At 51.5% G+C, this 15,609-nt stretch overlaps 5 protein-coding genes across 5 annotated transcripts; all 5 read left to right on the plus strand.

The window, feature by feature from the left end:
- Positions 1–938: 938 nt before the first annotated feature.
- Positions 939–1,716, plus strand: ASPZODRAFT_153974 (hypothetical protein; the record flags this gene model as incomplete). Its single annotated transcript, XM_022726039.1, has 3 exons — positions 939–955; positions 1,107–1,267; positions 1,331–1,716. The coding sequence occupies 3 exons, from the start codon at positions 939–941 to the stop codon at positions 1,714–1,716; spliced, it is 564 nt and encodes a 187-aa protein (XP_022578504.1).
- A 1,813-nt stretch (positions 1,717–3,529) lies between these two features.
- On the plus strand, positions 3,530–5,491 carry ASPZODRAFT_18770 (hypothetical protein; the record flags this gene model as incomplete). The annotated part of the gene is made up of 8 exons (XM_022727286.1): positions 3,530–3,544; positions 3,620–3,655; positions 3,728–3,741; positions 3,822–3,885; positions 3,958–4,816; positions 4,872–4,896; positions 4,974–5,056; positions 5,334–5,491. 8 exons carry the CDS (start codon positions 3,530–3,532, stop codon positions 5,489–5,491), a joined length of 1,254 nt encoding a protein of 417 aa, XP_022578505.1.
- A 498-nt stretch (positions 5,492–5,989) lies between these two features.
- ASPZODRAFT_18771 (hypothetical protein) lies at positions 5,990–9,227 on the plus strand (the record flags this gene model as incomplete). Its single annotated transcript, XM_022727287.1, has 15 exons — positions 5,990–6,665; positions 6,721–7,009; positions 7,066–7,079; positions 7,141–7,279; positions 7,347–7,459; positions 7,520–7,647; positions 7,709–7,919; positions 7,984–8,095; positions 8,146–8,193; positions 8,248–8,311; positions 8,374–8,451; positions 8,513–8,598; positions 8,668–8,747; positions 8,814–8,920; positions 8,985–9,227. 15 exons carry the CDS (start codon positions 5,990–5,992, stop codon positions 9,225–9,227), a joined length of 2,388 nt encoding a protein of 795 aa, XP_022578506.1.
- Positions 9,228–10,213: 986 nt separating this feature from the next.
- ASPZODRAFT_72715 (hypothetical protein) lies at positions 10,214–10,684 on the plus strand (the record flags this gene model as incomplete). The annotated part of the gene is made up of 1 exon (XM_022729857.1): positions 10,214–10,684. One exon carries the CDS (start codon positions 10,214–10,216, stop codon positions 10,682–10,684), a length of 471 nt encoding a protein of 156 aa, XP_022578507.1.
- Positions 10,685–11,741: 1,057 nt separating this feature from the next.
- Positions 11,742–15,386, plus strand: ASPZODRAFT_18773 (hypothetical protein; the record flags this gene model as incomplete). Its single annotated transcript, XM_022727288.1, has 2 exons — positions 11,742–12,221; positions 12,309–15,386. The coding sequence occupies 2 exons, from the start codon at positions 11,742–11,744 to the stop codon at positions 15,384–15,386; spliced, it is 3,558 nt and encodes a 1,185-aa protein (XP_022578508.1).
- Between the last annotated feature and the right edge of the window lie 223 nt (positions 15,387–15,609).

Below are 15,609 nucleotides of genomic sequence, written 5' to 3' on the forward strand. Positions count from 1 at the left end.
GTGATGGATATGTCGCGTTGGATAGGTCCTGGAAGGGTTATACCGCAAGCGTGGATGGCGAGGGGATTCGAAAATGTCACGGGCACGCGCGTTGTTGATGGATGAAGAAGTCTGAAATGCCTAAGCCATCCTTGTCGCTAGACGGGTGTTGGACGTGGAGCAGCGCTAGTCCCGTTTCGGAACCAAGTTCAGCTTCCTTGACCTGCCTCGACACGAGCGAGAATGTCAGTCGGATACCGAGCGAGAACCAAGGGAAACAAGTCGTCTGCAGGCTTGCGTTAGTTGAGTAAATAGAGCGAAATAGCTGGTAGTTTCGATTAGTCTGGTTCTGCACGCCTGAAGCCCGAAAGAACTCGAGCAGTCTCATCTCTGGCGAGCACTGCTGGTGCTCGAGCACTCATAGTTAAGGTTATGAGGTAGGATAGTGTGGGTAGACGGATGTAGACGAGGGCAAGCCGGCGTATCCTGCATTTCTATTACAGTGGATATCTTTCCACAGTATGGAGTTGGGAAGAGAACCGCTCCCAGAGACCACAGACACCACAGTCTGGTCGAGGAGAGCAGGTAGTTGATGCTGAAGCAAGCAGGCACGCAGCGAGCCGGGCCGGCCAACCCAAATCACATGACTTTGGTGACAAATCTAATATGCCTAAGGAATCAGATATATCAGGTATGTCTTATCAGCAGCCTCCAGGCTAAGCTTGCCTCCTTATCAGCCAGTCGCGTGCTCTCAAATCAGAGGCTGTGAATCTTCCAGAATTTGCGCCACCCAGACCACACTAAAGGCACGGCACGTGACGTTCCATTCTGGACAACTGTTCCCCAGTCTGTTCCTGCGGGAGATTTTGTCCTTTGCACGCCTCTTTGTGATTCCCACCTCCACGTCTCCTTGTTTTTTGGCCGTGTCTGCATCATTTCTAGTCCTTCCAACCGTCAAGATGGTTTCGGCTCAAGTGTAAGCGATTTTAGCCCTTCGATCCCCCGGAGTGACCTGCGTGGTCGTCTCCTGTCGAGCGCGCTCAAGCGATTTGTCTCGCGAAAGCTCCTAAGCTACTATACTACAATCGAATTCGACCAATTACTGACAAAGGATTGTTGCTCTCCAGTACTAACCTGGCCATCATCCTTGTGATGATGCAGGTCTCCAAGAAGATCCCCTTCGACGATCCGGATACCCTGTTCTTGGTCCGCTGCATGTACGTTGCCTCCAACGTGATCATCCTGGGGCTGTACCTCTATGTGCAGATGAAGATCAACCAGAAGAAGGGTATGAAATATTCGATTTCAGTTTTCTGCCAATCCCGGAGAAGCGAGCTAATGTGAGATGCAGACATGTCCACCATTCGGTATGTTGAGCCTGCGCCTATGGGAAGCGGCGAGCAACCCAAGCCGGTGACGACCACCGTCATGGACTATGACAAGGGGCAGCTGCGCCAGCTGTTCCGCGGCCAGCTGATGGGCGTTGGTATGATGGCCGTCATGCACCTATACATGAAGTACACCAACCCGCTCCTGATCCAATCGATCATCCCCGTCAAGAGCGCGATCGAGTCCAACCTGGTGAAGATCCACATCTTCGGACAGCCCGCCACAGGCGATCTGCAGCGTCCCTTCAAGGCTGCCTCTGGCTTCATGGGCCAGGGCCAGGTCCAGAGCGACGAGGCCTCCGTCAAGAACGCGGAGAAGAACTGGCGGGGTGGTGTCAAGGAGGAGTAAACAGGGGCGGTCAGATCAGTTCGGTCCGTTCCGCGTGTGGTTCTGCTGGCCGCTCATTTTCTTCAACTTCTCATGGTAGTAGAGAAAGCATCCAAAAGCCATACGGGACGGCAATATCGTCTTCTCTCTTCATCCTCTTACCCCTTCTTCAATGTGATTATTAGTTATATGATAATAATGTTATACGGGCTGGTCGAAACACTGGGAGCCATGGTTTAGAATCCAACAACGTGAATGTAAGATACTTATTCGTCCATATCTTACGATACTTCCAAGATCTTACCCCTGATGATCAGGAAGAAGTGGTGTGACAAGGATGTAGTAAAGACCCAAAGTGGAATAATCAGAGAAAGAGTATCTTGCCATGATCCCTGAGAGCACCCTGGGGCATCATGCAAGTGTGTCATGATCATGCGATCATCTCGAACCATTGCCTGAGGAACCTTGGAAGGCGCGGCAAGGCGCCGAAACTGGCGGATGGGCAAGAATGTACCCTGCAAATTAAAGGCACCACAGAATCATGTTGGCCATCCGGATGATTCCATAGGTCGAGCGAAAGCGGTAAAATCAAAACATGCTCATATCTTTTCCCGACAAGTTGGCAACTTGGCAATGGGAGTATACAAATCATGCATACCTGTCTGTATGTTTCATACTGAAGTACTCCGTAGTAAGTAGGTACTAGTTCGTCAACTAGTAGTAAGCATAGTAGCATCCAGCTATAGCAACTCTGTAGTATCGTGGATTAGAAATCTGCTGGATCAAAATCTTCCAGCTCCTCGCCAAATCGATAGAATTTTCCTCGTTGCCAATAGCAATTGTCAACCAGAGCATTCTCAACCACTAAGCCGGTGAGTCTTTCTGGCGTTGAGGTCTGAGGAGGGGCAGCACCGCCTGTACTGTAATTACCGGCCGGTGAGACGGACCGGCCGCGGAGTGGCTGCAAACACTACTTGCTGGTCGCGTACGGTATGGTATTGTAAGGTACCATCTTACCACCATCTTACCACCACCTTACTAGGTACCTCTTTCTTACCTTGTGTAGTGGGACAAACGCCCCCCCCCGCCAGAAAGGGAAATCGATTACATCATGGTCAAACCTGAGCCCCTCCTCGAGTTCGCCATTCTCGCTCGAGCTTCACTGCAACAGCTTCTGAATCCCGGAGGAAGTAGAGGATAACCTAGGTTAACGACTGCAGATTCACACATCTGACAGATCATCTCGGGGAATAGAGGAGCGCAGGCCCCAGTAAACCAGCCTCATTGGCCCATGTCTGGCCAGGGGCGAGGGGTAGAAGGTCCAGATACTGTCGACTCTCCTGCTTTGCCCGGTGTATGAAACCGGAAAAGGGCGTCAGGTCGGGAACAGTCTGCCTACACGGTATGTAGTACAGTCGCATGTTTGGTACGGAGTAAGGTGGCAGCAGTAAGCATCGTATCCGGCCGGTGCTCTCATCTTAGGTTTGCCCCGTCTGGTCCATTCGGTGTGCGGTGATCTGTTCGTTGCGTCAGTCAGTCAGTCGAGCGCGTCGGCCTTTTTCTAGGCCCCTTCCCCGCTGTCTGCTCGCTCTTTTTTAATTCCTCTCCCTCCCTCCTCTCCAAAAACAATCCTTCCTCTCCATCTGTCTATCCTCCAACCAACTTTTTTCCATCACATATCACCAGTAAGTTGCTTGCTCCCTAGTCTCTCTGTCCTGCCCTCGATGTCAAGCTTGATGCCCCGCTGTATCCTCCCCCCTCTTCTTGATCTATATCTTCATTGGCTTGTGACAGAAAGCTCTGAAGCTAACAGCTAACCCGCCAGTCTGCAAACATGTCTCTTCCTCAGGTACGCGCCCGCCATAAGAAGTGACCATAGGATCTCTGGATCCTTCGATCGGGAAAAGCTCACAGTATGGAATAGGTCGGAATCAACGGCTTCGGTCGTATTGGAAGAATCGTGAGTTTTTTTTTCTTGCCCTTTTCATCGAACAGTTAGTGGTGAAGCAGAAAGCTAATTATTTTCCTGCAGGTCTTCCGTAACGCGTAAGTTGACTCTATTTTGTCTCGGATGGAGGAAAGGAGGGAAAAGGGTTCTGCCGATACTAACAGTCTTCTCTCAATAGCATCACCCACGGTGGTGTTGAGGTTGTTGCTGTCAACGACCCCTTCATCGAGGTCCACTATGCTGTACGTGCCCCCCCCCCCTTTAATCTCTCTCGCGGTTCTCATGAGCTTGTGACTGATCGGTTCAACCAATAGGCCTACATGCTCAAGTACGACAGCACCCACGGCCTGTTCAAGGGCACCGTCGAGGTTGCCAGTGACGGTCTGATTGTCAACGGCAAGAAGGTCATCTTCTACGCTGAGCGTGACCCCACCCAGATCCCCTGGGGCAAGGCCGGTGCCGACTACATTGTCGAGTCCACCGGTGTCTTCACCACCACCGAGAAGGCTTCTGCTCACCTGAAGGGTGGTGCCAAGAAGGTCATCATCTCGGCTCCCTCCGCCGACGCCCCCATGTTCGTCATGGGTGTCAACAACACCGAGTACAACAAGGACATCAACGTCCTCTCCAACGCCTCTTGCACCACCAACTGCCTGGCTCCCCTCGCCAAGGTCATCCACGACAACTTCACCATTGTCGAGGGTCTCATGACCACCGTCCACTCCTACACCGCCACCCAGAAGGTCGTTGACGCCCCCTCCAACAAGGACTGGCGTGGTGGCCGTACCGCGGCCCAGAACATCATCCCCTCCTCCACCGGTGCCGCCAAGGCTGTCGGCAAGGTCATTCCTTCCCTCAACGGCAAGCTCACCGGCATGTCCATGCGTGTCCCCACCTGCAACGTCTCCGTCGTCGACCTGACCTGCCGCACCGAGAAGCCCTTCACCTATGATGAGATCAAGCAGACCATCAAGAAGGCCTCCGAGAGCCCCGAACTCAAGGGCATCCTCGGCTACACCGAGGACGACGTCGTCTCCTCCGACATGAACGGCAACGAGCACTCCTCCATCTTCGATGCCAAGGCTGGTATCGCCCTCAACTCCAACTTCGTCAAGCTGGTCTCCTGGTACGACAACGAGTGGGGTTACTCCCGCCGTGTCGTTGACCTCATTGGTGAGTTTTTTCCCGGTCAACTCTTGTCAGCAAATCACTAACTGGAACCCTTTAGCCTACATCGCCAAGGTCGACTCTCAGTAAGGAACTCGCATGGAGAGAGGAGATGAAAGTGTAAAAGTTCTCCGATACTCAAGTCTTTGAACTGCCCCTCCAGTCCGATCAAGTTCCTCGGGCTCTCTGAACCTCCAATGTGTCGTCGCATCCGACTGGTCGGACGGGTGATTCGCAGCGAGCTGGGTACGCATCTGCGATGAAATTATGGGAGAATTTCGCGCCACCCTGATTATTCCAATCATATGATAACGTACTTTAATGAAATGACAATATCCTACTTCAATTCTTCCTTGTACTGTACCATAATAATAGACCAATGTAGCCAGATCATACCATCCCTCCTCCCTCTATAGTATAGTCTTTGCCACCAACTGGCGAGTTGCCGCCTTTGTTCAACGCTGACTAAGACTCAATCAAAAGAAAGCCTCACTGCGAGGGCCCCTGATTGGCTGCGGTGCAGGGCGGCGATTACTCGGCATGCATCTTGCAACCAAACCATGGAGAGTTCCCAAACAGAACTCATCTTTCTTTCCTGCGAGCCCTCTGCAGTACGCGTCGCTGCTCCCCCCGTCCTCCGCAGACGAAGTGGTGCTGGGATTCGGCGATCTTTCTGGTTAGTATATGTCTGGGATATCGATTTTTCTGTTGTTCTGCGTCTTCCTTCCCTCTGCCATACGCTGTCTACTGTCTGCCAGTGTTGTCTGGTAGGGGCAATCACGTGGGAGTCGGAGATACTTGAAGGAGCTCAATTGACCGTTTCATGAAAACAGAGCCATCTCGTTTGCTAGAAAAAGCACTGCGGCGAGTGTTGCAGAGATCTGCTCAGCCGATTCTTGTATTTCGGGGGGTTAAACCTCAGGTTTTGGTTACGTTTGTCGTCGTCGTCGTCCAACTTCTGATCTCTCCAACGACCTAGTTTTCTGTACCTTGAGATACCCTTGCATCCCGTGTGGTTTTACCCCGGTTGGAACTGAGACCTAGACCCTTTTCTTTCTTTCTTTCTTTCTTCCTTTTTTTTTGATCTGTCCTGTTGCATAATATTTGACAAGGCGGCTATGAAGGTCTGGTCTGGCGAGTATCTGTGAGCTGGGAAGTACTTGCGAGTTTTTCACAGCCATGGAGCATGATGAAGACACAGTTATGGGTGACGTGGGATCTCACCACCCCCTTCTTCCTCCTTCTACTACTACTACTCATGTACACCCAGCAAGTGAGGAGGACAGCAGACAGACAGCTGCTGCTGCATATCTGAATGGCAGATCGGATCCATCGCTTGCGCCATCCATTCTCGGGCCCTCGATGACAGTGGCGTTACCGCCTCAACTTGGCCCTCCCTTGGCGCACGAGTCAGCTCCGGTTCTTGATGATAACAGGGATGTTTCGCCTGCGAAAGGCCTCGTCAAGTCTGTGGAGTCGAGCGGCTCGACAGCTGATGCCAGTACTAAGCCCGATAGCATTGTCGAGGAAAATTCGGACTGGTCGGATGAGGAGGTGCAGGATGCTATGAGCGTCGGACTCCCCATTGCCTCTCTCCCGACAGGACTGTGCTATGACATCCGCATGCGGTACCACTGTGAAGTGAGACCCCGCGACGACGCCCACCCGGAGGATCCCAGGCGGATATATTACATCTACAAAGAACTGTGTCGAGCAGGCCTGGTAGATGATAAGGAGTCTTCCAGGCCGTTGGTGCCTCGGCCACTGAAGCGCATTGACGTGCGAAATGCCACCGAAGAGGAGATCTGCCTGGTTCATACCCCAGACCACTTTCTCTTTGTGGAGAGCACCCAAGGTAATACCAGCTTTCGCATCGATATAAAAGATAGCTGGCTAATTTTCATTTGAAGGCATGTCCGATGAGGACCTGATCGAATTGGAGAAAACCAGAGATTCAATCTACTTTAACAAACTGACGTTCACCGCTTCTCTTCTCTCGGTAGGAGGAGCCATCGAAACCTGTCTGGCCGTCGCCACTCGCAAGGTCAAGAATGCAATCGCCGTAATCAGGCCCCCTGGACACCATGCAGAACATGACCAAGCCATGGGCTTTTGCTTATTCAACAACGTGTCCGTTGCTGCGCGCGTTTGTCAAAGGCAACTGGGGGAGAGCTGTAGGAAGATCCTCATTCTCGACTGGTAAGGGCTCGCTTTCTCTGTTCTTTTCACCACGACGAAGACGCTAATCTATCTAGGGATGTCCATCATGGTATATTTGATCTGTATTAGAAAAGAAAGTTATGGATATAATTACTAATATACTACTGTAGGCAATGGCATCCAAAAGGCCTTTTACGATGACCCCAATGTCTTGTACATGTCGCTACATGTTTACATGGATGGGAAATTCTACCCTGGAGGCAGCGAAGGCGATCTAGATCATTGTGGTGCCGGCGCTGGTGTGGGAAGGTATGTTTCTGTTGTATACTTTTTTGTTTCCTTTCCGTTAACGCCTCATCGCTGATAATGTTTCGAGAAATGTCAACGTCCCTTGGCCTACACAAGGAATGGGAGACGGCGACTACATATATGCCTTCCAGCAAGTCATCATGCCGATTGCCAACGAATTTAATCCAGACTTAGTCATCAGTATGTCCATACAAGCCATTCTAACGAAGAAAAGCGTGCGTCTGTTCTAACCTGCCATAGTCGCTTCTGGGTTTGATGCTGCAGCTGGTGATGAGCTGGGTGGTTGTTTTGTCACACCAGCCTGCTATGCCCATATGACCCATATGCTGATGAATCTAGCCAACGGCAAGGTCGCTGTTTGCTTAGAGGTTTGTTAGAACATGCATTCCCTGTCCTTCGTATACTATGTGATCTGATTATTGGCAATAGGGCGGGTATAACTTCAGATCAATCTCCAGATCAGCGCTTGCAGTGACAAAGACTCTAATGGGGGAGCCTCCTGACCGGTTAATCTCCACCTCACCGTCAGACCTGGCAGTCCAGACGGTGAAACGCGTCGTGTCAGCGCAGTCTCAGTTTTGGCATTGCATGTTTCCCAAGGGTCCGCAAGACGAGAGGCTTTGGACTAACCGGCTCCATGGTCAGTAATGTAGATTGGATATGAAACAAAAAAAAAAACAAAAAACAATACTGATCTCGGCTAGATGTCATTCGGGCTTATCAATCCAAGCATCTCTTTGATAACTACAAGCTCACCTCACTTTACATTTACCGGAACGCCATCTCCAAGTCATTCGAGAACCAGGTTTTAGCCAGGTATGGTGACTATGGCTGGTGTTTTATTTTCTTCGCTAACTCTTCCTCAGTCCAAATTACTACCAACCTGTGCCTTTGATTGTATTCTTCCACGACCCGTGAGTATCAATTTCAACACCATCAGGGTACAGCAAGTTAATATTAATATCTAGTCCGGATATCATGGGCTTGCCAAACCCAGTGACCAACAAACTAGAGGCACATAATTGCTGGCTGGTATGGGATTAAAATCAAGACTGATGGCAGACGCTAACTGGAGCAAGGCTGATGGTCTGAAGGATTATATCGAATGGGCTATTGGCAAAGGTTACGCTGTCATCGACGTGAACATTCCAAAACAAGTCACGACGGAGCCTGTGAGTATCCTCGTCTATGATCTAGTTATTTTCTTCGCCCCCCCATTTCTAATTTCTACAGCCCTCGGCCAAATATGAAGACGAAGATGAGAACCGTCCGACCGCGACAGAGGAACTGGCGGGGTACCTATGGGACAATTACATCGAGTAAGTCAGCCTTCATTTTAGACATTGTAATGAGGAACCCTATTTTCTGACGCGGGCGGCGGTCACCAGGCCCAACGAGGCGAAGGAGGTCTTCTTCGTTGGTATTGGCAATGCTTTCTATGGAGTTGCAAATCTCCTGATCAACCGAGGTAAAAAAAAAAAAAAAAATCATGTCCCTGACTCATGACAAGATATGGGATATCTAATGAATACAGAAACCCTGTACAAGCATGTAAACGGCGTTGTCTCCTTCGTTGCCGAGAACCCTGTCCGGGCCATCGCTTCTCACACGCAAGTCTGGCTCTCAAGATGGTATAAAGATGTATGTATTTTATTCACTCACTCACCACACACTCTCGCTCTTTTAACTCAAGCTGATCGGGTAGAACTCCCTGGTCTTTGTGTCTCACACGCACGGGGTGTGGAACAACGTCGATGCGCGTCGGAAACCGTCCAAGCGCTACGGACAGCTCATCCAATCACCACAGACGGGGCTTAGCGACATGCTGCTGCACCACAAGGAGGAAGTCTTCAGGTGGCTTGAGGAGCGGGCGGATGTGGAGGAAAGCGAGGAGGAAGTCATGAAGAATGTGAAGAGCCGCTCGCCGACCAAGGAGAAGCCCGTATGATCGTCCTCAACTTGTCTCGGGACTCTCAGTACTCCAATAACTGTCCAATATGTGAAGACATAGTACCTACCTAGTACGGAGATAAATACTATGTCCATCATCATATGATTATTTCGTAATGATTATTTAGTACATTAATGTAGCCAAGAACTACGGTGATCGACATCCGTCCGCCACAGCCGGCCATCCGGGGTCAGCCAGGGTAAGTAAGACCTTGCCAATCGCGATACGTAGAAGCAGGGCATCATCTGGTATTTTGCAGATCGTCCGCTAATTTCTCGAGTCACTAGTTCCCTGTGCCTGTGCCCTGTTAACAGATACTACTGTACGGAGTATGGAGTGCGGAGTACTCTAGAGTCCATACGAACTTACTCCTCCATACTGCCAGCATTCATGTCTAGGCGTACCGCGATCTGCAATGTCTGGCCCCAGTTTATGCATATGTCTCAGTTGATGAACTCGTGATTTCAAGACTTGTAGATAGTATCTCCGTACAGTGTACACCTGGCTGAGGCAATTATGAGTAGAATTCATGTTGCTATCACCTATGTACCTGTCAAGACCGACTTCTTCTGTGTTTATCCTAGTACCAACCTGTGTCTACGGAGTACTAGGTATTACCAATTAGCTACCTGGTTAACTCCTGGATAAATAGGCAGTCACTAGTGATCCTGCTACTCCGTCTCACTGAGCCAAGTGGTAGGTGACTTGGCAGCTTACGCTTTCTCCGGATATCTTGTCTTCTTGCTTGATCACGGTTGGTTCTGTTTCAAGCCTCGAGTCAAGGAACCAAGATGCCGCGAACAGGTGATTTTATCTCGTCTATTCTTGGAACAGCGTGAGACATATCGAATCTATAAAGAGGAGAGTCATCTTCATGGCAAAATCATCATTATCATCATCAATCATCAGTTTGACCTGAGCACATCTAAGAAATATCACATCCTCTTCCTAACAAATATCACTACTTACCTATCATCTACATCATGTACGCCTCCACCATTGCAGTCTCGCTCGCAGCCCTGACTCCCCTTGCTGCCGCTGTCGGGAGTGCCGTCGTGGTAAACAAGTGCGCGGACACCGTCTACCTCTGGTCCGTCGGGGGCAGCGTCGGCCCTGAGCAGACACTCGCCTCTGGAGACGAGTGGTCGGAGGAGTTTTACTACGACTCCACCTCTGGCGGGGTGACGATCAAGATCACCCGCGGGTCCGATGGATTGTACGACGGCAGCGCGCAGACCGACTTCGCCTACACCCTGGACGGCGACACCATCTGGTACGACCTGTCGGACGTCTTTGGCGACCCATTCTCCGGCCACGCCGTTCTCCAGGCACCCAGCGACACCAGCTGTCCGTCGAACTGCTGGTCGGACGGTGTCTCGCCGGCTGGGAGCCAGACCCTGGATTGCCAGGCAGACTCTAATGTCACCTTGACGCTGTGTGCGGGCAGCTGCTAATGGTGAGTGAGATAGGATGGGGATTGGTATCGAATTGTTGAGGCTAATATCTCTTTAGTATCTCAGTATATAGTGCAATGAATGATAGCAATGATATATGATCCTGATATGGAAATACTGTTTATCGATGACACTTCCTGGTCCTAGGCTAGCTGTGACTAGTAAATCAATATCCATGCAAAGGTGTTGATGTCTTATCCGTATGATCGATCCACTGAGGGGTTCGTCAAGTATAATCCTTCCCCCCCCCCTTCAAGACTCTCGACCATATCAAATCAAGCTATTGGCAAGTAATCAGTACCATTGAGATGTGCATATTTCATCAGTAAGACAAGAGGCTACTCCGTCAAGCATCACAAATGTACCGTAGTACCTCTTCTCCGTAGAATCGCAGAAAGCCCTACGGATTATCCCTGCTTCTTTCGACCCCACCCTAGTAGCTTACTATTTCAACATTTTTGACTAGAGCTGCCTTTGTTGGCCTAGTAGATGGGTTAGGCACCTACTCCATAGTTATCAATCGCAGGCCTAGACCACCAGCACTCTCGGCACGGCGACATCGGACACTTACCTTGTATCACACGAAGCAGACTTGTCCCATCCTCATATTCTGTGCCATGGACATCTGCACTCTGCCAGCATCGGACTTGTTGCCCTAGACTTTCTCTTCCCCCGTCGTCTTGTTGTGGTCGTGGTTGTGGTTGTGGTTGTTGTTATTGTTGCCATGGCAGTCACGATCGTCGCTCAAAGTCACAGGATCTTCTCACCGCCTTTCCTGCTTGAAGCGCATCAGCGCTAGACCTGAAGGGGAACTACTGGTATTGGAGGCAGCCGCAGCTGTTCGTCCCTCGAATGGACTTCCGCCTTCTTTGTCCCTCCATTGCGCTCTCTCGCCGTTCCTTTGTGTGTGCCAATTTGACGTCTCTCCTCTACTGTCATCCGCTCGCCCGCAGGTAGTCAGGGTACAGTCCTCAGTACTCAGTACTCAGTACGCCGTGCTCCGTACTCCGCCCGCCGAGAGAGGTGGCCTTCGCTCGCTTTCCCCTCCCTGCTCTGGATGCCTCCAAGGTCCTCTGCAGCTCTCCGCCTGTGGAACTCTAGACCGCTATCGTATACATCCTTACTGCGCTTGTGCTCGCCTGCTCTCACACGCGGTTTCCTCGCGGCAAGTCTTTCTGGTGACTCAGCCTCGCCACCTTCGCTTCGAGCCTTCTATTCGGCTTATTCGCCGTCAGCTTGGAGGAGACACCGCGCCTTCTCTCTCCACTCTTCTCCTGTTTTGCGTACTCCCGCCGAAACCGCCAACATGAGTACGATCCAGCGGATTACGGAGAATCTGGAGAAGCCAGAGCTGGACGATCGCTCGTACCGCGTCATTCGTTTACCAAACAAATTGGAGGCGCTGCTGGTCCACGACCCGGATACCGATAAGGCCAGCGCCGCCGTCAATGTCAATGTGGGCAATTTTTCCGACTACGACGACATGCCAGGCATAGCCCATGCCGTCGAGCACCTGCTCTTCATGGGTACTGAAAAGGTAAGCCTTCCGCACCCTTTCTTCAGAACTGGGGGTTCTCGCAATGGGGGTATCTGGGGGTCTAACTGCTTTTCTTTGGCAATATAGTACCCAAAAGAGAATGCGTACAATCAGTATCTAGCAGCTCATTCGGGCTCCTCAAACGCTTACACAGCTGCCACTGAAACCAATTATTTCTTCGAAGTCGCGGCGATGGCCGAGTCGACCGACCAGAAGACTGCTGCTGAGACCACCACCAACGGCTCTCTGGCAAATGGAACATCGACGAGCAAAAATTCCTCGACTAGCGATCTGGCGCCACCTCTGTACGGTGCCCTCGATCGATTTGCCCAGTTTTTCGTCAAACCGCTGTTCCTCGAGTCCACTCTCGATCGAGAGTTGCGGGCGGTGGATTCGGAGAACAAGAAGAACCTCCAAAGCGACCTCTGGCGTTTAATGCAGTTGAACAAGTCGCTGTCCAATTCCAAGCACCCGTATCACCATTTTTCAACCGGAAATCTGCAGACTCTGAAAGAAGATCCTGAGAAGCGCGGGCTGGAAGTACGGAGCGAGTTCATCAAGTTCTACGAGAAACACTACTCGGCAAACCGCATGAAGTTGGTGGTCCTTGGACGGGAATCTTTGGATGAGCTCGAAGCCTGGGTGACGGAGCTGTTCTCGGACGTCAAGAACAAGGATCTCCCTCAGAACCGCTGGGACGGCGTTGAACCCTTCTCCGCGGACGACCTGTGCACGCAGGTATTCGCCAAGCCGGTCATGGAGACCCGCTCGTTGGATATCTACTTCCCTTTTCTTGACGAGGAGTCCCTGTATGAGGCTCAGCCCAGTCGATACATCAGCCACCTCATCGGCCACGAGGGACCTGGAAGTATTCTGGCATACATCAAGGCTAAAGGGTGGGCAAACGGCCTTTCCGCCGGCGTCATGCCGGTTTGCCCAGGCTCTGCGTTTTTCACGATCTCCGTCCGCCTGACTCAAGAAGGACTTAAGAAATACCGTGAGGTGGCCAAGGCGATCTTCGAGTATATCTCAATGATTAAAGAGCAGGAACCAGAGCAATGGACCTACGACGAGATGAAAAACCTCGCCGAGGTCGACTTCCGCTTTAAGCAAAAGTCTCCTGCGAGTCGGTTTACTAGCCGGCTGAGCAGTGTCATGCAGAAACCGATGCCCAGAGAATGGCTTCTGAGCGGCTCTCTTCTCCGCAAGTTTGATCCGGAATCGATCAAGAAGGCCATGTCCTACCTTCGTGCCGACAATTTCAGGTTTGTGATCGTATCACAGGACTATCCTGGCGATTGGGACTTGAAAGAGAAGTGGTACGGAACAGAGTACAAGATTGAAAAGGTCCCCGAGGCCTTTTTGGCCGAGCTTCGTCAGGCGCTGAACTCGACGACCGAGACGAGACTCTCAGAACTGCATATGCCGCATAAGAACGAGTTCGTTCCTACCAGGCTCTCCGTCGAGAAAAAAGAGGTTTCCGAACCAGCCAAAACGCCCAAGCTTCTTCGCCATGACGAACGGGTTCGACTCTGGTTTAAGAAGGACGATCGCTTCTGGGTCCCCAAAGGGACCGTCCACGTCACGCTCAGAAACCCGCTGGTCTGGGCCACTCCCGCAAATAGCGTCAAAGCCAAGCTGTACTGTGAGCTCGTGAGAGATGTGCTCGTGGAGTACTCCTACGACGCAGAACTCGCGGGTCTGGACTATCATCTGTCCGCCAGTGTCTTTGGTCTAGACGTGTCTGTGGGCGGCTACAACGACAAGATGTCTGTTCTGTTGGAAAAAGTGCTAACCAGCATGCGTGACTTGGTCGTCAACCCGGAGCGGTTCCACATCATCAAGGAACGTCTGTCCCGTGGGTACCGCAATGCGGACTACCAGCAGCCATTCTACCAGGTGGGTGACTATACCCGGTATCTCACCTCGGAGAAGACTTGGATCAACGAGCAGTATGCTACGGAGCTGGAGCATATTGAGGCGGAGGACGTCGCCGCCTTCTTCCCCCAAATCCTCCAGCAGACGCACATTGAGGTTTTGGCTCACGGTAATCTATATAAAGAGGATGCCCTCAAGTTGACCGACCTGGTGGAAAGTACATTGAACAGCCGCCCGCTGCCCCTGGCGCAGTGGAACGTGCGACGCAATATAATCATTCCACCGGGAAGCAACTATATATATGAACGCACCCTTAAGGACCCCGCGAACGTCAATCACTGCATCGAATACTACCTCTTTATTGGGAATATCACGGACAATGCTTTGCGAGCCAAGCTGCTCCTCTTTGCCCAGATGACCGACGAGCCTGCATTTGACCAATTGCGGAGCAAGGAGCAACTTGGATATGTGGTATGGAGTGGCGCACGGTACTCGGCCACCACATTTGGCTACCGGGTGATCATCCAGAGCGAGCGCACAGCCGACTACCTCGAATCCCGGATCGATTCATTCCTCGGCAACTTCGCGCGCACGCTGGAGGAGATGACCGAGGAAGACTTTGAGGGACACAAACGCAGCGTCATCAACAAACGCTTGGAAAAACTCAAGAACCTGGGTTCGGAGACCACCCGCTACTGGTCACATATCGGATCGGAGTATTTCGATTTCTTGCAGAACGAAAACGACGCGGCCGGCGTGCGCTCCCTGACAAAGGCGGACATTGTTCAATTCTACAACCAGTTCATTGCCCCGCAGTCGTCAACTCGGGCCAAGCTCTCCATCCACCTCATCGCACAGTCCAATACAAACGGAAACGCCGCGGATGGGCCTCAAGACCGTCAGGCCCGCGTGGTTGCTGAGCTGGGAAAACAGCTCGAAGCGGCCGGCTTCGCTGCGGACACCGACCGTCTGGAGGCTGCTTTAAAGAAGGCGACCGAGAAGAGCGAAGTCCTCTCGGCCTTCCATACCTTTATGCTCTCCGAGATGAGTCTCTCGGAGGAACAGGCAAAGCCGGTCCTCAGCAAGGCTGAGCAGAACCTCGGGCTGGTGTTCGGCTCGCCCGCCGAGGGGTCAGAGCTCACCAACAGCGGCACGGAGAAGCCACAACAGCCAGCAATCACTTACATTACCAACGTACCTGAGTTCAAGACTCGACTGTCTGTCAGCGCCGGACCTCACCCAGTGACAGACCTAACTGAATTCGAGGATTTTGATCCCAAGCTCTGATCAGGGAGGCCCATTTCAGAAAAGGACTCCGTCTAATACGTCTGTGGGTTGGGTAGTTATGTACGGGTGTCATACATGATGGTTTCAATAGGCCTTTTGGTGTATTTTTATTAGGTAGACCAGACAATTATCCTGATCCAGATTCCATTGAACAGTGTATACAGAGTATACGGACTACTATAGTGATAGGCAGTCCAAATCTGACGTAATCAACCGGGCACGG

This window comes from Penicilliopsis zonata (assembly GCF_001890105.1).
Source record: "Penicilliopsis zonata CBS 506.65 unplaced genomic scaffold ASPZOscaffold_15, whole genome shotgun sequence".
Classification (NCBI taxonomy): Eukaryota; Fungi; Ascomycota; class Eurotiomycetes; order Eurotiales; family Aspergillaceae; genus Penicilliopsis; species Penicilliopsis zonata.